Source organism: Oryzias latipes, chromosome 22, assembly GCF_053564925.1.
Source record: "Oryzias latipes strain Hd-rR chromosome 22, Olatipes_Hd-rR_3.1".
In the NCBI taxonomy this organism is placed as follows: Eukaryota; Metazoa; Chordata; class Actinopteri; order Beloniformes; family Adrianichthyidae; genus Oryzias; species Oryzias latipes.
This window is the reverse complement of record NC_136258.1, coordinates 16,491,745-16,517,366: the sequence shown is the minus strand read 5'-3', so window position 1 is coordinate 16,517,366 and position 25,622 is coordinate 16,491,745. Positions and strand designations below refer to the sequence as shown.

Below are 25,622 nucleotides of genomic sequence, written 5' to 3'. Positions count from 1 at the left end.
TTAATACGTCTTTTATTTATTGGTACAGATGTGTGAAAGAAAAAGCCTGGAGCAAGAGTCACGAGATTTGCACCACTCTGACATTTCAACACTAAGCCTCTTCCAACTGTGAGTGCTCGTATTGGGTTGCAACAGTCCAGTGTAAATATCAAATGCTAAAAGCATTTTCAAGAAACCACATTCAGCGAATTCTCAAATGCGCCACACATACCCAATGTGTACATAACTTCATTCTACAACAGTAAAATAAGTATTCTTGCATAGACAGTCTAACTTCTCGCTGCATTCATATTCTGAGGGGGAAAAAACTCGTCCTTGCCCGTCACTTTCATGCAGTAGAATGACAGGTATCATTTTAATCAGGATTTCCAGAGGCACACCTGTCAGTCTGGGAGTCTTTATGTTCCTGCTTTTAAAACCCAGACAGCAGTTTTAAGAGAAAATCTGGAGACCCCATTCTCATTTACACACAGTGTTATTATTTTTTTTTTTACTTTTTTTTAAAGCCAAAAAAATGTATAAAATAACATTTTTTTATTGGTTTACACACATAGAAGGACTCCCTTCCAATCTCTTTTAGTAGAGATGCAGTCTGCTCAGGCTGCTCAATGATCGGTCACAAATGGTAGAATGTCACACTCAAAAATACTGAATGCTTTAAATGAATGCAAAAGTGGTTTGTGGCAGTTTATAGCCTATGTGACGGCAGCTTCTTTAAACTTTCAATGTATTATCTATTTAATCTCATTTATTTGATCTGATTTTATGAAATATTTATATCACAGACCTGTTTAGGGTGTACCCCAGCTTCACCCAACAGTAGCTAGGATAGGCTCCAGCAACCCTGCGACCCCAAAAAAGAATTAGGTAGGTCTGAAAAGCTTCTTGTGACTCCCCTGCCATCCTGTGCATGGATGAAACCAGTTCCAACATTTGAAGATTATTCTCAGAAAATAATGATTGAAGCTTTTATTTTAATTTTTTTTAAATGTGACATAAATTATGATTTCTGTCCCGGTAACTGACTTTTTTCTGTCGTTTTTTGAGGTAAATGTTAAAGTTGCCCTCTCAGAAGGTCATGCTTGAGTCAACACTGCATGACAATGGAAGTTATTAGAGTAGATAATGGCGTATTTGTACAGCAGAGTAGCCTGGTTTTATTGTGTAATTTGAAGGTTAGATTTTTATTTAAAAGAATAAAAAATATATTAATATATATAGGTTTAACATAAGCAAATCAGTTTTAAACTGATATATTCCTTGACTGCATTAAATACTTTAACATGGAAGGACAATTGTTTTCCAACAAAAATGGCATAATTTACATAATTGCAGAAACTGAGTGTGGATTCTGTTCTTACTGTAATGGCTTACCAGCTTACATATCTCCTCTTTTGTTTTGAGAAATTACAACTTCTGAACATAAGTGTTTCATTATCTGACAGCAAGCGATAAGCAGCTCAGTAATAAATATCCCTAATTATTCTCAGCAGGTGGTGTTTTATATTTCTACTTCAGATGTTTGCCTTGCTCATTCTTATTTTTCACTGTTTCATTTGTTTCAGCTTTGAAAGACTTTTTTTTTCCAGTTTCAAATCTGTTGAAAACACTGTGACAAATGGGAGTGAAAGACAATGGCTCAGTTCTCATGCCAAACATATTTATTGAGTAAAAGTACAGTACACTACAGACACTTAAAACCCTCAGGTCCACTGCTCAGCAGCTTTGAAGCTACCCTCTTGAAGTCTTTTGTCCTAGTATTTTTTTCTTTTTCTCACGTCTCATTGACCAGATTACTGTCTAATTTACGTCTTCCATAGATTATGACTCAAAACAGCCTGCTATTATTCAGGAAATTCACTTACAAGGTAAAACAATGCACAGTTTGGATTTGTAGACACAGATAATTCATTCACCATGAAGCTAAATAAAGATCAATTTACTGTTGTGTTAAAAGGTAGGTTTTGTTTTTGCTGCTGAGTTCGGTTTTTCCATGAGGATCATGTGTTGAAGAATTTTTTATTTATTTAACAGTCTTTTTTTTTCTCCTGTATGGTAGAACATTCAGGTGGAAATGATAAAAATAAAAATACCAAGATTCATTCTGGATTAACTTAGAATCAAAGTTCATCCTTGAAGCGTATTTTCTTCTTCTGTGGTCTGTTTTAGTAGAAAACCCAAGACATACATGTTCATGAGAGGATAACAGATCCACCTTTCTTTCTTTCTTTCTTTTTCTCCCCCTCCTGAATAACAAGCCCCAGTGCTATACATGTCCAGGCTTGGATAAGTAAGCTACAAGGGCAACAACCACCCCCACGTACATCCCGGTTCCGATGGTAATGGACAAAGCAGCCAGAAATAGCGCTCTTCTGGAGCTCATCCCTGCTCTGGAGAAATCTCCCTTAGCAATGGCCTTGCCAGTCTGACGAAACAAAGCAGAAAATAAAATCGCTTGGTGGGTTACTCATCAACAAAGAGTGTATGTGTAGGTGTCGATCCACAGTTAAAAGAGAGAAAACAAGAAATCCTCTTATGCAAGCCATTAGTTACCATGGCAATTAAACCATTATACCTCTGACAGTGACAAATGTGTTGTTCGGTTGTTTTGGTTTCCTATCATAAACCAGCTTGGCCTTTATTTATCCCTTAGACGTTTCATTTTCTCTCTGCGAGTAAAATTTGCTTTGTAGTTATCTGGGAAGATTTAGCAGAACTTTTTAAATGGGGTGTTAGAGTCTGTGGGATCTAACAGCTCTGTGAGCTTATTTTAGGCACTGCAGCAATACATCATTATGTATCTGAGGCACAGTGCTTAGATGGACCATGATGTGAATTAAGACCTCAGTGTTTTTCTGTTCACAGATGACTGACAAATGGGCTGAATTTGCAGTCAGTCGTGTAAAGCAAGTGCAAAGAGGGTCATGGGATGGAAAATGGGCTGCTGTAGCACTTGTCTGAGTGCTTGTGCTCACTGACCTTAGATATATTGCAGTGCAATCAGAATTAATAACAGGTTTGGGCTCAGTGGGACTTTACCTTGTGAGAATAGCAAAAGGCGACAATGCCCAGCGGCCAGAAGCAGCAGAGCATGGAGAAGATCGCCAGGCCCAAGTAGTCACGAGGGGGGAGTGTGAGGAAGTTGTCTTCACTCTCACTATCGCTGGAGCTGTCACTCTGGAAGAAACAGTGTTTATAACAAATAATTAGGTTTCTGAGTGGAAGACGGCCTGCAAAGCTTGTTTACGTGCATATTTTTAGATAAACAAATCTCCATTCCAGATTGAGACAAAAATATGAGCCTTTGATATTGACGTCTACGATTAAAAAAAAAAAAGGATTGATGTGCACATAATCAGATTTGAGCATCTTCAAAGTGGTGTGGTGCAACAACTCGTGCTCTGTGCCCTTGTTTCCACAACCAACCAGGACAGGCTGTGCTCAGCCAGCTAGAGAGGATTTGTTTCCTCTGTCAACACCCATGAACGGCATGACAGATAACGCAGGATTAACAGATTGTTCCATCATTGGGAGGTGACAGGAGAAAAAGCAATAAGACAGTGTCATTTATGTACTAAATTGCCTCTGGAGTCTGATAGACCTCCACCATTCTGCCTCAATAAAATCCACATCCTGCTTTAAAAAAAAAAAAAAAATTCAACAAGCTCTCAATGCTGCACCTTGATGCTTACTCTCAAGGCCACGGGGGCTGAGCAGGCTAATGAATGATAGATTTGAATGCCATTCAGACAACATGAGCCCATCGAGCCTGCAGCAACAGCAGCAATGTGACTGCGTGCATGACCTTTAAGAGGAGGTGGCCATACTTCCCTCAACTCTTCAGGAGAACTAAAAACTGTTTGCCCCTACAAATTGCCTCCACAGAGAATGGGTTTCATTTGTTAGTGTTGCTACCTTCAGGATTGATAAAATGGCATGGGGTTCAAGAAAGCACAAAACAAAAATCAATAAAGACTTTAGTTTGCAGGTGATTAAAGAGCTATCAAAACGAAGGACAGAAAGAAAGATGTAGTTGTAGTGTCTTATGTTTCAATTAAATCACTTTATATGATCTAATTTGGTCAGATGGAGCTATAAGGTTATTTCTTGGAAACCTTGAGTCAAAGGAATGTGCATAAAGGTGGGGCCAGCTTCAGAAGAGAGTATTTTAGTCATAAATTATACTTTTAAATAAGTACACTGCAAAAACTTCATATTAAGAGAGTATGTAGACCCTTGTTTTGAGAAAAACATTTTTTACTCAAGGAGTAAAAATGTAGGAAACAAATTATTAACTCAATTGTAAAAGAGGAACAATTTTAGAATTAACAGTTTAAATATATATCTATATATATCTAATTTGAAGTCTAAAACACATCCCATTCAACTCATTTTATTAGTTACACTCCAGTTCAGAGCTGAAGTTATCACAAGGGTCAACACTAGAGGAATGCAACAACAACAAAAAAGAAAAAAACTTCAAATCAACTAATAAAACAAAGAAAAAACTTTTAACAACAGAATTACAGTAGTTACAATTTAATATTTTTCCAAGTAATTTATCTAATTTGGTCTTAATTTGAATCATTTTAATAAAGAACAGGGCAGAAAAATATATAAAAAATCTTGATCAAATGTTTAAAAATTTCTGGACAAGTATTAAAAAATTGATTTACGTTTTCAATTTATGGAAACAATGGATTTTCACTGATGACTGGAATAAAAAGTAGTCTTTAAAAAAAGAGAAAACTAAAAGACTAAAACTCATTATAATTAATTAAACATAGTAATTTATGCATCAGAAATGTACCCAAGTAGACGGTATAAATTTTCAAGAAACTCCAGGAGAACAATTTTTACAAAAATGTAAAAATATTTGAGCTGGTGTAACTTGTTACTACCCACCTCTGCAAAGCTCCATGCTATCTACTTCCTGAACTCTGTGCACCTCGGCAACAGTGTGTGATCAATCAAAGCAGCAGCTGGTCACAACCGCCTGAGATGACATCATATAAATGCTGAGCACAAACAAGAGTAATCTCCTGCTATCTCTGCAGCAAAGCCTCATAACAGACCTGTATGACTGGTGCATTCAGCCTTGCTGACAGGCCTGCAAGTCTACTGCAGGTGATGCACTCCCGGTCCGGTCTGCCCTTATAACTGATGAAGCCCACTGAGGGACTGAGCCTTTAACAACCCTGTCACAGCTCTCTCCAAGGTCTCATTAGTGTCTGGAGGGGCCAGTGGACTCCACAGAAATCCACCGACAGAGCCATGTAGCTAGTTAGTTGGGGCATCATGCACAAGGTTTTGCTACTTTGTCACCAGCAATTTCTTCTTTTGCTGTCAAGCACCTGTCAGATTTCTACTGATAAAGGCAAGCTGTCATTTCTTCCATCTGGGTTGCTGGATGTACACCAAGCCTGCTGTACCAGAAAAATGTAAACACGAGCCATCGTGGAGATTTCAAGGCCTGATTGAAACCCATATTGCATTATCTTGATTTTTCTGACATGATTTCTTAATGCTTTATTTGCTGCAATTTATCAACCCGTAAAGCATTCCTTATCTGCACTGACAAAATTCAAATGAGACATAAATCATACAACTGACATGCAGTAATATAAGAGGGGAAGTAAGAATAGCAGGTGTTCAAATTTGAGCGAGAAATCCAGCTTTTCATCAAAGTTCTGTTCATCAGGATCATTTTCTCCTTTGAGTTGACATAAAATAACTTTGGCTCCAGGCTTACCTGCTACACCGGGCATGAATCAGCCAAGTTCCATTTAATACCCTAAAAGCCCAGCATTACTTATGGCATTAATGGCGCTTGCTTCAATGTCTCCATCCATCTGCAGGGCCTCCGAGTGACAGGAGCTGGCACAATCATCATCCACTTAGAGTGCTATACTTTTTCTTCTGCCAGCTCCGAGCACGGGGCATTTCACAAGCTTCCCAGACTGAAATTAGATTTTTACCACTTCACTGATTCTTTGCTTTTTCTTTTCCTTTTTTCTTTTCAGACTGAGCTGTGGTCTAGGAAGAGCTTGGACTGATAAAATCTGATGTGTGACAATAAGAAAACAAAAGCACAGTTCCACTCCGGATAAAATTTGAAAGCTTTGAAAGAGTGGGAAATGAGCATGAATCATAGTGGCAGCATATTGAATAATAAGCAACACTGCAGTCAGTGCACGATGAATCATTTTCTACTGAAAGGTGGCACTGCCAGTTACAAGCAAGAACTGATGTGCCCTTAATTTCATGAAGTAATTCTATATCATAATCACTGTGAAAAGCATCTTTTCTAGCTTGAATTTCCTCTTAAAATGTGAGCCTCCAGTAATTATTGCGCTTTTAACTACCTCTACTACCACAAAGCTGAAGTTTAAATCCTTTTAGTATTCATTACACCACCTCATACTGTAATAAGCACCACCAATTCCTCGGTGGTGGAACCTCTGACCTCATACTCTGGACCTTGATCCTCCTCCACTTCATACGACACAGTCTGGATCTTCACATCCTTTTCTCCTTGTGCAATGTGGTCGGTGTTTTCGGTGGAAATTGCATCCGTCGCAGCGTCCTTATTCTCTGTGAATGTGGTCTCAAAGCTCTCGCTCTTTGAGTCCTTGCTGTGGAGGCTAACATCGTCCTTGTACATGATTAAGTTCGGCTTGTAAAAGGCCTCCACAGCAATGTGAAGAGAGGTTGCATCCAGAAACTGTTGAGATTTATGCGTGCCGCTGGTTCCCGTGTAGTAGTAGCCGATCAGACTGTCCTGGTAGGGCTGGTAGTCGCATTGGTAACCCTGGTAGTTGTTCCTGCTGGTTTTGTCGAGAAGGGGGTTTTGAAGCTCATTGAGGCTCTCCATGATTTTAAAAAAAGTTGAATTGATAAAGAGATTGAATGGTGAAGTCCAAGGTTTTACTGATGGTCTTACAGCTGGACACAAAAAAAAAGTCAATTAAAATAAACACCATCAAAAATGCATGCAGTCATTTTTAAACCATGCTGCTCATGCAGCTGCAGTTTGATCCCAAAATAACACATTTTGGCCGTAATGCGATTTGGGAATTCATTGCAGGGGTACCTTGATTTGATTCAGCAATCAGGATTCCTCCTACAAACTCTTAGCAAAAGCAGCAATAAATGCACCATCTGCTGTATGTTCAGCTGTTCATCTCCCACACCTAGTTTCATATAAACCTGCAGGAAAATGCATCCTTTACACAGCCTTTGCATACTGATTTGAAATGTCTGCCATTTGATCTTCTTGACTAGTTTTACATTCAGTTGTCGAATGGAACAAATGGGAAACAAATATCCGAGAGAAAATTGAAAGGCACTCTGCCAATGAAAGGTGGTGTTATCTAAGTATTTCCAGATTTGTGGCAGCAAATGGGAGGTTTGTTTTGCAAATTAGCCAGTCGAATCAGCCCGGCTTGCTTAATCTTGCAACTAAATCTGATATCCGCAAACTAATAATGAAATTAGATAGTAGATGCTGAAGCAGCTGAAGGTCAAATCCGAATCAGCTTGATAAATTGTTACAAAATACTTAATTTTTATTTAGAGGAGAATGCATCTGTAGACATTAGAAAAATAAAAAAGTATTAAAAAGTAAAGCTTTTTGAACCCACTGTAGATTTCCTACTGATTTGCTCTGGAGAAGCATGACTAATGTGGGCCAGTGGCTGAGTGAGCCCACACACACACACACCCGCGCAAACACACACAAACAGGACTTAAGCTCAGCATTTTCACCACTGTGTATATTCCTGCAAGCTTCCGAGGCTGAGCCACAGTCCAGATAACAAGAAATTCCATTACACACTACATTACACAAGGAAAATCACATCTCGAATGCACAAATAATTCATTTCACATTAGAAAAAGTGCACTTAGCACACTTGAGTGTATACTTAGACTCCACAATTATTAATGACCATAAGTAAACTGTCTGTCTGTCTGTTCTCTGGCTTTATTGGGGCTCTCTCACACACACATGCGCATGCACGCAATAAACAACAAAAAATACACAATTCCCTTTATTTTGGTCAGCCTACGTTACTTCACATAAAGAGCAAAACTAAGAATATACTCCTGATCATTCTACATGTCTCTTTCTTAAAAACATTCGGATGTAAGAGAGCTGCTATATGAGTATTTTGGGGGGAAAGCTCTGACAATAGTCTTACCTGTAGAAGACAACTCCCCGCTTCGATCCGCTCAGCATCGTTCCCTGGCGCAACTCGCTCGATGGAGAGGAATGGGAAAGGAGCGATCCAGCATCGCACTTCTCATTTTCAGTTTGGGCAAAACTGCCATCGGTGCACAGCATACAAACATCCGCGTTTAAAAAGCCCTGTAGTCCGTGCGCCTCAGATTGGACTTCGCACAGATGCCATGGCACCGCCGCTGCGCCTGGTGTTGGTTGATTTTACGCACAGTGTCGCGCTGAGCTCCAAACAAAACAAGTCGGACAGAAGCTGAGATGACTTCAGACAAATGATTGGCTATTCGTGGCGCGCTGTAAAACTCTGCTGCCGAGCAGGGATTTGAAATGTCCACGTTTTTTTTACGCACCGCCTACAACCCATGGGATCTATTCTGCTTATCATGAACTGCGAATGTTATATGAAATCAGGCTCATGGGAAAGCTACTGAAATGTCCTTTACAGCACAAGAGCAGCTTTGCAGACTTTTATGACATATTTTCTGCTATTTATTTACGTCACATGCAGCTTAGGTGTCATTTTGACCATTTACCAGGCACAAATCTAATGTGTATTCTTCCTTTATATCTTACATATAAACATTAAAAGCCTCAGGGTTTAAACACAACCAGGAATATAGATCATCATGTTAAAATTCATCTCACATTTACTTTTGATGAAATGTTTAGACAAATCCCATTAATCTAGCTTGAGCGTAAACATTGAGATGTGCTCTGATCCACCTGAATTCCCTTTGATTATGCTCCAATTCTACCCTGTAAACATGGTTTATATAACGCCTATAAGGATGCATTTCTTATACAAACATGTTTGTGACACAGCCAATCTCACCCCGAAAAATTAACCAGTTCTGATCTTGCTGGAATAGAGATAACTGCACCACATCACATTTAAGAGGTCTCTGCCATGTGGACTCTCTAAAAGCATTTTTTTTTTAAGATTGTGATGCTAGATGACAAAAACTAAAAGACTGATATACAGCCAGAGAACATTGAACACATATCTTGTTCAGACGGAGCTCATAAGCTCATAAAACTGACTGGAGTTAATAATGTGCAAGCCCTGGCTCTGGCACTTTCACTGGGAGATACATTAAGGTGCTGATGGATACTTTATGGGGGAAACATGGGTCTGCATTTATAAGACTGGGCAGTCACGCTCCTCGAGTCACCTTGTGTTCACATGCACGAAGCAACGTGGCATAACAGCCCCGCTGTCTGTGTGATGGATACCACTCCCTCAGGGGACGAGTATATTAGAAGAGAGGGTGAGGGTGGTAAGCATGGAGGGTGGAATGGAACCTTTAACCTCTTTCCTCTCCCTTTCCCTCTCTATTTGTCACGGTAGGAAGATTGAGGATAGACATTTCCCATTTCTGAAAATGAGGATCTACAAACAAAAACAAGCAAGCTGTGAGGCAAAAACCCAGTAGAGCTCAGAGATGCCACATTTAGCACAGTTTATGCGAAGAAAGGATCTCTCCAAAGACCAAGCGTTCTCTTGCTTTCTGTAGATGGACTGTGAATATTTATGGTTCTTACTGTGCCCCTTTCTTCTGCTCCACTTTCCTCTCTATATTTAGGCACCATGTCACTATGTACCAGACGCACACTTTATAAGAGTTTTTTTTTTTTTTTGCTCTCAGACCTAATCATGAAGAATGCTTGCACCAATGCAGAGCAGGTTATGATTTATCTGATATTGCAGCCAGTTGTGACACCGTGAACTTTCCTCCGGCCCCCTAACCAGCTTTAATCATTTGAACGCTTTTGGGAATTAATCAGCCTAATCGGATTGGCAGAGGAAGCTTCAAACCAATTAAGTTGATCTAGTCTATACGGCTTTGAAACAGGAAGTGTGTGTTTTTAATGTATATGTGTTTAGCAGAACTTGCTGTGTAGCAGCTTTTCCTCAAAGGTCATCTTTGATGTTTACTTTGCTTTCTGATGAAATAAAGGAGGATCGAACCAAGTATTTCTGATCCGTACAATGAGTATAGGACAAACGTCAGAAGATATTTCTTTGAATGACATGTAGCAAACGCTTGTACAGCTGCATTAACAAGTTCTACCTTCAGATTTTATGTACCAGTAAACAAGTGGAATATTGGAGTCATTTTTACCAGTTCTTTATTTTTTCATGTTGTTGACATGTTCTGATCACATCTAAAATCAGCAATATCCTGTTGCAGAGTGATGTAAAGGAACTGGGATTAAATCCCTTTTAGCAAGCTGTCCCAAAACATCCCTGAAAAGTCTCCAGTTAATCCAAAATACTAATATAAAATACTTTAATTTTAGCTTCTCTTCCTTTGCCGCCTGTTTTAAGCTCCTCTTACTAATAAAGCTGTCATCTTGAAGCCCTCATAGTTCCATATATTTTCAAAACGGAGTGTTTTGCTCTCCGACAGCAGGATTAGTCATTGTTCCTAGAATTTCCCAAACTGGAAGGGAAGGCAGAGGTTTTAGCTGTCAGGCTCCTCTCTTGTGAAAGCAGCTCACAGTTTTAGAGGCATGCAGAGTATGAGTCTGTACCTTATACATTTGAAAGAAATCCGTGGGCTGTTTTTACAAAAAAACACAGTATTGTCTCAATTACATTGAATTAAATTTGTTTGTTCTTCAAAAATCTTCTAGAACCACATTTCTTTGCTTTGTTGTGGAATCTTTTGTTTCCATTGTCTCTGACTTGGGATGAATTGTGCTGTGAATTGCTGCTTTATAAATAAACTGAGCAGTAATGGGTTTTACACCTCTGTGGTGATATAAATATAGTGGTAATTTTCACATGTGGCATGCGAAAGCATGGACAAGAGAAATGTCTGTTTCCATAAGTAAAACATTAAAAGGGTTAGAAAATGCCACCAAATTTGTGGAGTGAAACGTGTTTTTAATATTTTAGCTTAAGACAGTCAAAGGTGGGATCGATCCATGCCTGAAATCAAAAACATAATAAATTCTTAACCTAACATATCTTCAGGGCATTTTTTCTCAAAGTCCAGCACATTTGTGAAGATAATATTTTAGAAAATTCCACTACTTAAGTCAGGGAAAATAGTGTCTTCAAAGTGTCAAATGTTTTAAAGGATGCCAGACCAATTTAAGGTTTATTTCCCACGTTGTGGCACCGTGCTGCTGCTGGGGTGCCTGAAAAAGACCTTTTTTTTACTGAAAGTGGAAGTAGACACAATGTACTGCAGTGTGGCTGTCAAAGGTTTGAGAAAAAAATTATTCTAACTTGCTGAATCATGCTGTGTCCCAAATGGAATTTATTATGTGCTGTTTTCATGTTCTCATGAGGTCATCAGTGTTGTAGGCGTCAGCTACTTTCACTCTCAGACTGAAAGCTGATCATTTTTTTTCCTCTAAATGCTCGTTCAGATGTGCTTTTATTGTGTTAAATTGTGCAAACATCATGCTTGAAGTGTTTTAAGAGTACCAATAACAGAATTTTTGATGTTGACATGCAGTCACCAGGTGGTGTGTATCATCTATTTGGTCAAAAAAGCCATGTTAAAGAAAAGAAAAAAAAGCTTGGCTTTGCCTCTGGAATGGAGGAGGCAGGTGCAGCAGTCACCTGGGGTAGGTTTTGCCCGAAAACACTCTGGAGCTCCTTCCAGAAATTGGAGGCTCAGTGCAAACCTCACACTGGAAACAAACAAGAAGAAGAAGCCTCTCATAGTAAACTGACTAATATTCAGCAGCTCACCTAAGTACAATGAGCTAAAAAGGAAGCAGATGAGAAACTGTTGTGCTATTGGCAGGAAAAGAAGAAGAAAATGTCCCTTCAGTTGGCTTTCAGACATCTTTCAAAGCACTGAATCAAACACTAGAGCATGAAGAACAACAAAGGCTCTCAGTTTATTAAGCACAAAGAGCTGCAATCTAGTGACCAAATAATTAGTCCCTAGGGCAGGATTATAGAAATATTTGTGAAGGTCTAGGAAAAAATACAAAGCACTATATACATAGAATGTTTTGAACTTCTGTAGAAGGTTATCACAAAAAAAGAAAAAAGAAAAATATATGAAGTGACTTCAAGAATTTGGATCGTCTTTTTCCTTGAAGTGCTAAAAAGCTGCACTCTGAATGACTTTTCAAGGTCCCTGAAGAAATGTTTTGTAGGATCCTTGACAGAGCGTGCCTGGATGTTTTCCCAAATCTATGTGAAGGAGCAACGGATGTTCAGAATGTTGAGGAAACCAGCTGAGGCTCTTCTCTTGGCGGTGCAATCAACAAACACGTCACGTGTATCAACAAATGTGAAAATGAATTAAAAAGTCAAATTAATAACATTTATAAGAGAGGAGCATAAAGTGATCAGCAGAAAGGTGGTAAAAACATCAAAAAAGAGGTCTTGAATTTCTAAGGTGGACTGGTGATGTTGCATGTTTTATCAGTAAACAACCAGATGTCAGTCAAGGGGATTTCACAGCTAAGGCTAAATATAAAGGATGCAGAAATGCCTCTTTGTGGTAACATCTGCAGAATCACACCGTCTGGTATTCACCAGTTGTGTCTCCTTAATACCTGCATATTCTTAAAATCTATTGGAACTGGAGTCTGAATTGTGCTCCTCCTGGGTTGTCACAGTGACCCACACACCTTTCTGTGTCCTGCACTCATAGTTGTTGATGATTTCACAGGAAATTAAAGAAATTGTTTAAACATCCTGTTCCAGGCTCACCATTCTAATTTCCTCTTTTATGGTTTCATTCCAAGATTCACTTTGGCTATTGAAAACTCATTAGGGAGAAAAAATAAATAACTCTGATGTCCTCCCACTTAAAAAGAACACATGTTTAAGGGTGTTTTACAAGAAGCCACTAATCCAAATGATTAATGAGAAAATGGAAGAGAAGAAATTCCAGCAGAAGAAAAACATGATGCCAAAACAACTGAAATACCATTCTTGGAATAAAGAGCATCAATGGGACAGGAAGGAATGCACGTTGTGGTCTAAAGGTCAGCAATAATACCAGTTTGTAGCTCTTCACCTGCAAGCTCACCTCCCCTTGGCAGTGCATATAAAAATTCAAAGTGTGTAATTTGACAGAGATCCGCTCAGGAGGCGCAGGAGTTCATGTCAATCATCAAAAGACCCCCTCCCACTGAAGAAAAGTGAGCCAAGACATTGCAGATTTTCTCATCATTACAGGTTGCTCAGTTTGAACAGTAGCACATTTTCTGAGAGACTTTGGGACTGACTAATGGGAATTTCCATAGTGAAATTTGAAAACTTCAATTAACGAAAGACCAGCAAGACTTTATGTGGACAGCTGCTTTTCCATGAATAATGAAATGGCTGTAGGATTGTCTAATGGGATAGATTTGCTCTAATCCACGGACATAACAGAAATTCTTATGGCACTGGCAAAGAAAAGAAACTCAAAGAGGCTGTTGCATCGTGATGGAAACTGTGTCATTCTTTTAAAAATACTTTAATTGATTTCCGTTGGGAACGACGTTAGCACTATAATGAACAGTTCTCTGTTAATCCTGTCTATCTGGAGGTATGCCACATGATGACTCAGCCAGGCGTGACAGCAAACGTGGAAGAAAAATGTTTTTTCACGCTTCACTTAATGAACCCAGTAAGAAAATATAATCACTTATGTGTAACCGTGCTCAAGCCACCATCTCCAATGCATCGTGGGAAAAGCCTGCCCTTACAGCTTTCCACTTTAATGTGACCCATCAGCCCTATTAACCATTTATTAAAAAGCAGAGGATCCAGCAGTCTTCAGTATTATTCTGAGCTAAGACCAAGACGAGGATATCGCCATCTGTCATTGGCTGTGGGACTGCTGTGGAGGAGATATAAATAGGTAATCATTAAGGAGCTGCTGCAGGTTAAACCAAGGAAGCTTGCTTCAGGCTGTCGTGACTCATCGTCCTGTCTTTCTGCATCATGTCAGTTGGAGCAAAAGTGGAGTTTTCCACCCCTGGCTACTGCCTCCAACCAGTGACCTGCCCTCATGAACCAAGACCTGCTGGAGGCTGACTCCCTAGAGTTCTGTGGGATAAATACTGCATCCCTCTTCTTAAACTACCGTATTTTCTGCACTGTAAGGTGCACTTAAAAGCCGTTATGTCTTTCAGAAAATTGACTATATTTACTTGTGCTTACTTATGTGAAAGGGATTTTGAGACGTACACAGTGCTCTATCAAAATCAAAGTGGGGTGTTGTGGTTAACACGCTAATGCGGCTAAAACACGGACTGTGGGTTTATTTTGTTTTAATGACAAGGTTGAGAGTTAGCAAAGTTACAGCAACCTTTTGTTTTGCCACAGATCGGTTTGTTCTTTTACGAGTTGCAAACTTGGGTGTTATTTTAAATACTCCAACATGACTTAGGTGTAGCACGTTACAAACAAGTTCTAGATTTACTTTGAACGCAGTTAATAATAAAGTCTGACTGACAGACTTATCTCTCACTCTTTTGTCTCACTTAATGCGCCTTATAGTTTGGTGTGCCTTATATATGATGCAAGTTTGGAAATAGACCATTCATTGACAGTGCACCCCATTGTACCCAAAAATACAGTATTTTGTGTTATTTGTTACAGCTGAAAATGGTATTTGAAGAGGTCAGCTAACAGTTGAACATTAACATGTGTATTTTATCCATAAACAGCCTGATTTGTTTGGCTATTTGGTTTCTTTTTTTTTTTCAGCTAAGTCATGTTTCGTTTTGTGTTCAGCGATGTTCTGTTTCCTCCAGTCATCCACAGCTGTTCCAGTTTCAGGTAATGGCCTCTCAGTCTATTGTTGGTCCCTGGTTTTAATTGTCCAGTCTCAGCAGATCATGTGTTTTATCACTTTTTATATCTACAGGTTTTAATTCTGTTCTTTTTTTGCGTATGTGTCAAGTTTAAGTTTATTGACTATTTTCTTTATGCTTCCGCCATCCTCTCCCCAGTCTTCTGTGCTCTGTATCACCACAGTCCATAAAGTGGTCATCTACAGTAGTGTTTATCAGTTTTTTCTGATTATTAGATGGTTTTATTTATTAATTTCTGATTTGTGTTAAGTCAATTTTTTTAAATTATATTTGTGCAGTTTTGTGTTGAGCTTGACACTTTTTTCCTGCCCCTTTTGGTGCCTGTGTAAGTTTGTTTACTTTTTTTTACTGTAGTTTGGTTCTTGTCAGATTCTCTTCTTGTGTTTGTGTTATTTGTCATTCATGGCATGATTAGCTTCTGCTTTTGTCATTTTTATGTCACCTGCTTCAGTGGATATATGCACACTCTCACATATATGTGTATGTGAGCATAAGTATATATAGCTTTGGGTCCACCAGTACCACCAATGACGACAGAAAGATGTGGCAGGAAATGAACTGAAACAATGGTCTTGTGCACACGAAGAAAGAACCAACAAACAGGAAGCAGCTAAAATAATTGCATGCAGAAACCAGGTGGGAAAAACATCAGGTATGAAAAAAAGGGCATATGTCTGGCATATTACGGAAAAAATATTCAAATTTTTGCACAGCTGCTGTTTGATCATTTGAAAGAAACATTTTCCTTTTGACCGTTTCTGAGCAGCTTCCTTTGTGCCTCAGATGCTGCAAACCATCATTTCAACCCTAGATAGCTCAGTTTGGTGTTTACTGGTGAAATTGTGGTCCCCATTAATAAAGCCACACCCACAAAGTGACAATCACAGCCAAAGGCAAAAATGTGGCTGTTTTCTATTTACCCTAAAAACAGATCCCATTCACAAAGGCAGACTGTTATGGCTTTCATCTGACATTACAATGAAAAATAGATCTCAGCAAACCCAGCAAAGCGCAAAACTTACATATAATGTTCTCTTCCTAGCTGTGATTTCAGGAGTGTTTATTATCCGAGCCCCTGCAGGCTGCTAAAGGCTGCCTCATTCGAAAAGCCATTTTCTGTGCATAGAGTCACCCCGGCTTATGATGCAGCTAATGAATGGTATCACCAAGGGATTCTTGCAGGTGTCAAAAGGTGAGGGAGGACTGCCTGTTTGTGAGTTCTATTCTGCGCTTCGTTTGCACCACCTATTATAAACACAGACAATATGTGTCTTGTTTTTCACACCAAAGGACCAATCCTGATGTAATTAGAGCTCGCCAGAACTGCACGGCACTGTACCACACAACAGCTCTCAGTCTCAGTACCATCCAAACAGATTTCATGGGCAGCATTTTAAAGAATCAATTTTCATGCGTAACCCCTGGGAGAGGAGTAAAAGTAAGGATCTAAGATGAAGAAAAATGAATGTCTGTAACTGCTCATCTATTTGAGCTCTCTGGCTCAAGGCTCTTCAAAAGGCTGCTTTTTCCACTTTAGCTATCTTTTCCCAAATGGCTGTCTGCTGCACGGACTAATGGCTCTGAAAAGAAATGCAGGGAGACAGGATGTAAGCTGATATTGTCATCACAGCCTAATAGCAGAAAAGGTGATGCTCACGTTTGTCCCTTGCACAAAACATATTAGCTCCACAATAAAAGCTTGTAAAATTCTGATATTGTTACATATATCCCTTTATTGTTTTCTACTGATCTTCATTCTATTATTACACGATGATCAAATCATACTGACAGAAGAAAAAAAAAGTGTTTTTCACCCAGAAGGTAGCTGCTTCCAAGATTCAGGTTAAATTTCAGATGCATTTTTTTTTATCTGGCCATCCCTTCTACAGTATCACTCCTCTCCCCTTCTGTAATTATTTCATGATACCTTTTGGAACCTTTAAATGAAGACCAGGCCTCAAGGGACTGTTGTAGCCTAAGCTCCAGCAAAGGAAATAGAAATGTTAAGCACCTTCCAGGAACGTGTTCAATTACCAATCTTTTAATTACTAATTTCAGAAAAGCGGCAGATTTAGCACTTTGGGTTCTCACGATGGGAAGATGATCCTTCTACGGTGACAGTTACCACATTTTTGCGGTAAATGGATTGCTTTTCAGTCTATTAATTAACAACAAACTTATACATTTTTACCTAAACTAACCTGAGATTTTGTAAGTAGTTTTATTAAAATTAACCCAAATCCCAAATGAATTAGCTTTTTTCCCACCCATCTACAAATATCTTTTTAATGATGTTGGTTAAAAAAAACTGATGAGACAGAGCTTACATCTAATTTCAGGCTTTTTGGTCACATCTGTGCTTTAAGGGTTTCTTACTTTCACGCTTTCGACCTCTGAGATGATCTTAAATGATATAAGTAAATTCTCTTGACCTTTTTAAATTTATTTTATCTCAACTTTTGCTGATTTATCAGTTCACTTCCATAATTATCTTCTCTATTTTTGGTGGTTTATCCCCCCACCCCTCATTTTTTTCATTGCTTCACATTTTATGTAAAACAATTAGCACTGCATCCAAGAGCATCCATCCATTTTCCAATCCTGCTTAATCTCTGTTTGAAGTCATGGGGTTGCTGGACTCAATCCCAGTCACTGTTGGGAAAAGGCAGGGTGAACCCTGGATTGTTGGCCAGACGGGCCACAGAACCACACATACACTCACATTTGCATGCACCAATCCACTTGTGGTGCATTTTCTTATACTGTGGGAAGAAGACGGAGACCCAGGAGAAACCCCACCCATGCATGGGGCAACATGCAAACTCCACACAGAAAGGTCCAAACTGGGACTCAAACAAGCTACTTCTCGCTGTGAGGCGAGGGGGGTAACCAAGGAGGTTGAAAGGATTTGTTGTTTGAGGTTAACATTGTTGTCACCTGTTACATTTTAAAGGTCAGAATTGTGTTGCCTTTGGGAGCACTGCAGTGACCTTTTTATCATTCTTTTATCGTTCATGCTTCAAGACTTGCACTGAGGCAATCCTTCTTCTTCTTTGCCTTTTAGGGGTCATCCGAGGAAATCCTCCTGCATTTAACCCCATCCTCTGTGTGATTTGTGCATTATTGGCTTTGGTTTTACAGTACAGACCAAAAGTTTGGACACACCTTCTTATTCAAAAAGTTTTCTTTATTTTCATGACTATGAAAGTGGTAGAGTCACACTGAAGGCATCAAAACTGTGAATTAACACATGTTGAATTATATACATAAAAAAAAAATTAAAATATGTAATATTCTTGGTTTTTCAAAGTAGCCACCTTTTGCTTTGATTACTGCTTTGCACACTCTTAGCATTCTCTTGATGAGCTTCAATAGGTAGTCACCTGAAATGGTCTTCCAACAGTCTTGAAGGAGTTCCCAGAGATGCTTAGCACTTGTTGGCCCTTTTGCCTTCACTCTGCGTCCAGCTCACCCCAAACCATCTCCATTGGGTTCAGGTCTGGTGACTGTGGAGGTCAGGTCAGGTCACCCCATCACTCTCCTTCTTGATCAAATAGCCTTTACACAGCCAGCAGGTGTGTTTGGGGTCATCGTCCTGTTGAAAAATAAATGATGGTCCAACTAAACACAAACCGGATGGAATAGCATGCCCCTGCAAGATGCTGTGGTAGCCATGTTGGTTCAGTATACCTTCAGTTTTGAATAAATCCCCAACAGTGTCACCAGCAAAGCACCCCCACACCATCACACCTCCTCCTCCATGCTTCACGGTGGGAACCAGGCATGTAGAGTCCATCCATTCACCTTTTCTGCGTCACACAAAGACACGGTGGTTGTAACCAAAAATCTCCAATTTGGACTTGTCAGACCAAAGCACATATTTCCACTGGTCTAATGTCCATTCCTTGTGTTCTTTAGGCCAAACAAGTCTCCTCTGCTTGTTGCCTTCTTTAGCAGTGGTTTCCTAGCAGATATTCTACCATGAAGGCCTGATTCACACAGTCTCCTTTGAACAGTTGTTGTAGAGATGTGTCTGCTGCTAGAACTCTGTGTGCCATTGACCTGCTCTCTAATCTGAGCTGCTGTTAACCTGCCATTTCTGAGGCTGCTGACTCGGATGAACTTGATCTTCCTTTCCTGGGGCGGTCCGCATGTGAGCCAGTTTCTTCATAGCGCTTGATGGTTTTTTTGACTGCACTTGGGGACACTTTCAAAGTTTTCACAATTTTTTGGAATGACATTCCTTAAAGTAATGATGGCCACTCATTTTCCTGTACTTTGCTGCTTTTTTTTTCTTGCCATAACACAAATTCTAACAGTCAATTCAGTCAGTACTATCAGCTGTGTATCCACCTGACTTCTGCACAACACAACTGATGGTCCCAACCCCATTTATAAGGCAAGAAATCACACTTATTAAATCTGACAGGGCACACCTGTGAAGTGAAAAACATTTCAGGTGACTACCTCTTGAAGCTCATCAAGAGAATACCAAGAGTGTGCAAAGTAGTAATTAAATCAAAAGGTGGCTACTATGAAGAACCTACAATATGACATATTTTAAGTTGTTTCACACTTTTTTGTTATGTATATAATTCCACATGTGTTAATTCAGTTTTGATGTCTTCAGTGTGACTCTAAAATTTTCATAGTCATGAAAATAAAGAAAACTCTTTGAATGAGAAGGTTTGGCCAAACTTTTGGTCTGTACTGTATGTCCTGACCTCTGATTTTATCCGGACTTGGGACTGGCAGATGAAAACGCTGGGTTGTGCCTCCTTGTGGTGGCATTCAATAAGGCAGTCAGACCAGTACATGAATTACTGTAAAAAGGAAGGAGAAGTTGAGATTCTCTCTCATTGGGACAGTAATGCAATTTTATCATGTAATTTTTATAGTTTGAGCATTAAATGAAGAATTGCAGTAAGTAAATTCGTTTTCTATTTATCTCAATAGGCCCTCTGCCTCCGTTTTAACGATTATCAATAAAAATGACATTAAAGCAATTCATAATCTAAATCATAATGCGTGTTTTAAAAATTCGTGTCTATATCGTTAACAAAGTAAAGACAAATATTGAATTGAGTTTAGACTTTTTTTGCATTCGCATAAAAATGAAAGCATTTAGCGCCTTCATTGCACATCTTCAGGGTGGCTGAGTTCCTCCCTGAGGAGGAGGTGAACAGCACAATAATCCAGATTGAAAGAAGTCATCTAAAACAGCTTGGGCGGCTTTTCAAGATGCCTCCAGGATGTTTCCCATTGGAAACGTGTCATACATTTTCCAGAAGAGACCAAGACGGACTAAGAGAGGATTAAACCTCCTGGTTACTTTGTGATCTCCTGAGGGACTCCTGGAGATTAACAATATGGGGGGGGAGGAATTTTTGGAAAAAATCCATTACTTTGTGAAGTTGTGCCCAATTTCCAACAAAGATGCTTTTTTGGGGGGAAAATTACCTTTTTTTCCCTCCTTTTTTTCTTCAATTGTTCGTCCTCTACAACTACTGCCTTTGCTTCATGGACCGAGATACTTTGATGATGGTGATTGGAGGCTACACGCTGTTCATCCCAGCATGCTCATGTTTTTATTAAAGACATCATTATTCTCACTCTCCAATTAGGACAGGAATAGTAAAGCAAGTGGCTGTAAGCACAACATGACATTAGCGCGTTCTTTTTTTTTTATCTCATGAAAATGCAAAAATATAATTGCAAAAAAGATTTCAGAAATATTCTGCATCCACTCAAATGACTTCTGACAATTCCTGACATTTCTGCTCTGTAATCAGCATTGTTTTCCCATGTTAGGTTGAATAATAGATGCATCTTAATGCATAATTCATTCGGAATGCAGGAATTCGTGTTATTTTTTTTTTGCTGTGTTCAGGGCCGGAGTTGTCAGAGCCTTAGTCTGTGCTGTTTATTTTCATCATCAATAGAGAGACAAAGGCTATCCGCAGGATTTAATGAGAATATCAAAATCACAGATGGAGTAATCAGCATGCACTAAACCACTGAGGAGGGGGCGTTTAGTTTGCTGTCCTTAAATAAATTCTAATGTTTACATTCATGATTAAATCCACATATCTGGGCCTGTGCTCACACCTAATCCTTGGGCAATAAAGTTATAAAAGCTTATGAACATTTATCGACCCTTGTTATGGGCTCGGTTAGACATTTTATCACAGTTTCAAGACATTTCTGTGAAAATCGGTTGGCATTTACCTCTCATAATTTGCTTTTAGTTCAGTTTGCTGTTAAATAGGAATAGTACAATATGGGTTTATACAAAATTTCAATATATATTCAATATATAAACATTGCAAATATCACAACCACCTAATAGAATGAAGGCCATGTGTTGGTATATAAGCCTTTTATCAATCTAACACCACGTCAGCGAGCACTGCTTCTGAAGGCTATGCTTTTCCAGGAAATTAACAGGTAATCTATATGGAAAATGGAATTAGGATTAACATTGACTCCTGTTACAAACACTGTAATTTACTGGAAACCTTTTTTATCAGCGTTTAAGTGTGATGTGCTGCATTCCCACACATTTTGGCATTCATCTTCAGGGGGTCATGGTTATCTACCTTATTGCTTAGCTGTGTCACTCCAGCCTGAAGCATTAGATCGGCGCAAGAAAGATGAATACTAAGTAATTTTTTCTAGTGAGCAAACCTGCTTTTTTTCTCTCCCACAGTTCTAACAACCATGCATGACATTTGAGTCCTAAATCTGCTAAATATATTCCAAAAATTTAGAAAATTTCATTACAACATTTTTTAAGTTATCCTAAAAATCTTCAAACCAATTTTGTGTTTCCCACTTTATTCCAAGGATGATAGTTTGTAACAATAGGTTGAGAAGTGACACTGCGTCACCATGGTTACCATGAAGAGCAAGAAGAGGGAAGAGAATGTGAACCTCTGGATAAAAGACCGAGGTTTGTTAGTAGAAAGCATTTAGTTCTTTACTAAGTGTTAAAAGTCAAAATTAAAATCATGTAGTGGCACAGTTCCATGCAAAGCTTCCAGTAACAACATTTTTGCTTGCCAAGTTGCACTGCCAACTTGCACTGGCAAGCAAAAATGTGAGAAACAGGACATCACAAAGGCATGTGGAAATAAATGTATTATATATTTTTTTCTACAAATTCTTATAGGTATAAAGGGACAAAAATGTATAAATGTTCGCAAATCTATATATATTTATTGATTCACTGTGGGACTGGAGTCTGTTATATGGCTAAATGGCTGAATTGTGACCTTGTTTTGCTCATTATTTCAGTGGTTCCTTCTCTGTCTGTCCACCACCCATTGCATTTAATTGGTGTGTGTCTGAGACATGCTTGCCAGTTGTTGCAACACTGCTGAAGTCAACAGAGCAAGACATATTCAAAGTATAATGGTCCAGCACAAAAAAGGAAGTTCCAGCAGAAAACACCTAAAATAACTGCAACGGAGAAGTTCGAAGAGAAGTTCTCTTGGCTTTGTGTGTGAGCGTGTGCAAATTCTCCCCAAACACCCGAGTGAATCTGGCCATTCCTAGGCTTGATGCTGCCGCTTTGTGAGTTCTGTGGTGCTTGAGAGGATGAGGTTTTCTGACAAACCAGTAGAGAGGTTCCTAAGGCATGGTGATGTATAAATGAAGAGCTGTGGGAACGTCGGTCTGAGCTGTCAGCTCAAATTATGTATGCACGCGGTTGGTGAGGCACAGAAAGGTCATGAGTTCGTCAAATTTCCAGGTTCTGTGCACAAAGTTATGGAGTAAATCTCTAGAACATCTCATTTATTGCTGGTGAGAAATTCTGAAATGCTTGACTGATTAACACCCCAAATCCATAATTTCTCGCTAAGACAATCAGCTTCAACATAAAAAAATCAGTGAAAACCAGAAGATGCTGATGTGTCGTCATTGTGTTCTGAAAGATGTGCAACTGGACAATCCTCGGAGACACCCACAGGGATAAAAGCATCAAATCAGATTTTATCTCAACAGTTGGCTGCTCCCAAGGGACTGACTGCTCACAGATGGTGGGGAATTGTTTTGTGGTATGTTGTGGTGAGCTGAACTTCTCTCAACGCAACCACAATTGCCTTTAGTTGGTGGCATTCAGGGGTACAGCAAAAGAATCATTGATGAGAGGAATCTATCTCAGCTGTTGAAGGAAGTGGCATTTCAAATAATACTGATATCATGCGGTGTGGTATTTGATGTTGCATCTGTTTAGATAATTGCTGATTAGTGTACCAGAAAGTGTTCTTTAAAATGCCTGATAAATGCACGGATGATTTTGTGTTAATTTCAAGTAAAGCTGCTTAAAACCAGACAATAGCGGGCATCTCACTGACCCTCTTTATTCATCAGCGCAAATCAGCACCTGCTTGTTCTCTAAAATCATTGTTTGGTTCAGTGGTCCCTCTTCTCTGCTGCTTTAAGTAAAGCAAAAGCTGCTGTCTTATCTTGAACTGTGGCAGTTCACATTATTTTCTTCCTTCCAGTTTCTTTTTTTGCCTTCAGACTGGCCTTCAAAGAACTGCTGCAGAGCAGGAGTACAGAATGTTTCTTTCCCGTTGACCTGTGTGTGATGCTCTACGCCTGTAAGCAGTGAGCTCCATCAGTGATTCTGTGCACCTATTATGTGCCGGATGCAGATGCTGCAGCATTGTCCAGGAGTTCAAGTCACATTTTGGCTGCTACACAACTTTATGTCCCTCATTATTCGGAGAAGAAACAGAAGCTGCAAACTAGCAGGGCTCTTAAACAGCCGGCTGGACATCATTTAAGCACTGTTGCAGTTTCAGCCGACCGTAACAAGAAGCTGCATCCAGTTGATGGTACAAGGGAATTGACAGTCTCACTCTCAGTTTGCGTTATTGCAGCCCATACACAAAACTAATGAACTGTTGTGGCTCAGTGTTTAAAAGCCTCACTTAAAAAAAAGGTTATTTAGCTTGATGCTACATTAACACTTTAACAACACAGTCCTGTGAGATTTGCTGTCTGAAATTTTACATCAAAAGGGAGGAATATTCCTACCCTCTGCAACCTGGCACCCAATTAAGAATTTAACAAAGAAAAACAAAGATTAAAAAAATAAAAGAAACAAAGCAGAATGCTTTTGTTTTATCTTTTCCTTTTTAAAAAGGTGCATTCAGCAGAAAAGCTGTGGTTGATTCATGACAAAGTACCCAAAATATTTTTTTAATAAACAGTGGACTGCTTATTTAATTTATATTTGTCGCCTGTGACTTGCATCTACATTTATATATAATTCAAATTGCCCTGCTGCTGTTGGAAATACGCACTTTGGAGAAACTGTACAAGTGTACCGGCCACAATTTGGCGAGTGGAGAGCTGCAAATGTAGATGTCTAGCCTGGAGGAAAACAATAAAGTGCTGCGTGAACAAGAGGAATGCGAGGAGAGATATTTATTTAGAGTCATTCTTTGTGTTATTGAGCAATCTTATTTCCAAACAGGCCACAGCGTTGAGTAGAACACAGATAGAAAACAAAATCCATGATTTGCAAATCATTAAACCCAATTTTCAATGCACACTACGTACACGTGGAACAAGGCTGAAAACTAATATTGATTTGAGTGGATCTCCAGGACCTCAGGCAGCACTGTGTTGCAAACAAACACACTCAGAAACACTATTTTTATCTTGCATGTGCTCACAAATATATATGTATTTGCAGAGATAAACAGATGCAAAGTGGGTTTCTCTTGTCTTTCTGTCAAGGATTTAGATGCTTTCAAAAGATTGAACCTGGCTTTTTGTTTGCATTTTACACACCTTGGGATGTTTGCAGGAAACAGGGCTGTTTTTTGAGACAAGAAATTGAACATTTAAGATGGCAGAACAGGATTATTCACTGAAGCAAATTCACCAAGATGCCACTATGTGGAATTGAAGAGCATGGATCAGTGTTGTATACTTAAAAACATTCCGATAAAACTTGTGTTTTTAACATTATCTTGAGGCATTTTCTCTGATAATGGAGGACTTACATTAAGAGATTTGAACTTAAAATTGCATCTCAGAGTTTTTCTTTATTCAAATCAGTGTAAATCTGAAGCAGACAGAATAATTTAGCTAGGAAAAAGCTTGTAGTTGTGACATAGAAGCTACTACAGCAAGCCACAGCCCACTTCTCTGCTCCATTCTAATGCATTCACTTACAGAGGACTAGATCCATGTACGTTTTCATTTTGCTGCTCTGAGTTGGTTTTGGGTCATAACTGTACGGCTAGATAGCTCCAAAATTGCTCGCTATTTTTGTTGTAATGTTAGGTTGGGAGGGTGAGGGGCTGTGAGCTAGCAGAAGTGCACATAAACAGATGGATAATGGGAAGGGGGGAGGGGTTGCTCTGCTCTTTTGGTCCCCTCCCACAGCTCAGAGGTTAATTTTGAATGAACTGCTGCCGCTCTTCAAAAACTATGTCCTAGAAAACGACACAAGTTTTTTTGTTTAACTTGAAAAAGCACGATCATTTAAAAAAACAAAAAATACAGGTAATGCAATAGATAAAATACATCAATGATCATCAAGGATCTTTCTATGAATAAATCCTTTTTACAA

General features: G+C 39.1%; 2 protein-coding genes across 2 annotated transcripts in view; one reads left to right on the top strand and one right to left on the bottom strand.

Annotated features, from left to right (window-relative positions):
- Positions 1-25,622, top strand: part of exd1 (exonuclease 3'-5' domain containing 1) — a 59,010-nt gene that overhangs the window by 1,397 nt on the left and 31,991 nt on the right. The gene's annotated exons all lie outside the window — the stretch shown is intronic.
- On the bottom strand, positions 1,644-8,544 carry syndig1l (synapse differentiation inducing 1-like). The gene is made up of 4 exons (XM_004082336.5): positions 8,202-8,544; positions 6,467-6,945; positions 3,040-3,177; positions 1,644-2,425 (listed from the first exon to the last, which is right to left on the bottom strand). Exons 2-4 carry the CDS (start codon positions 6,872-6,874, stop codon positions 2,267-2,269), a joined length of 705 nt encoding a protein of 234 aa, XP_004082384.1. The 5' UTR covers positions 6,875-6,945; positions 8,202-8,544; the 3' UTR covers positions 1,644-2,266.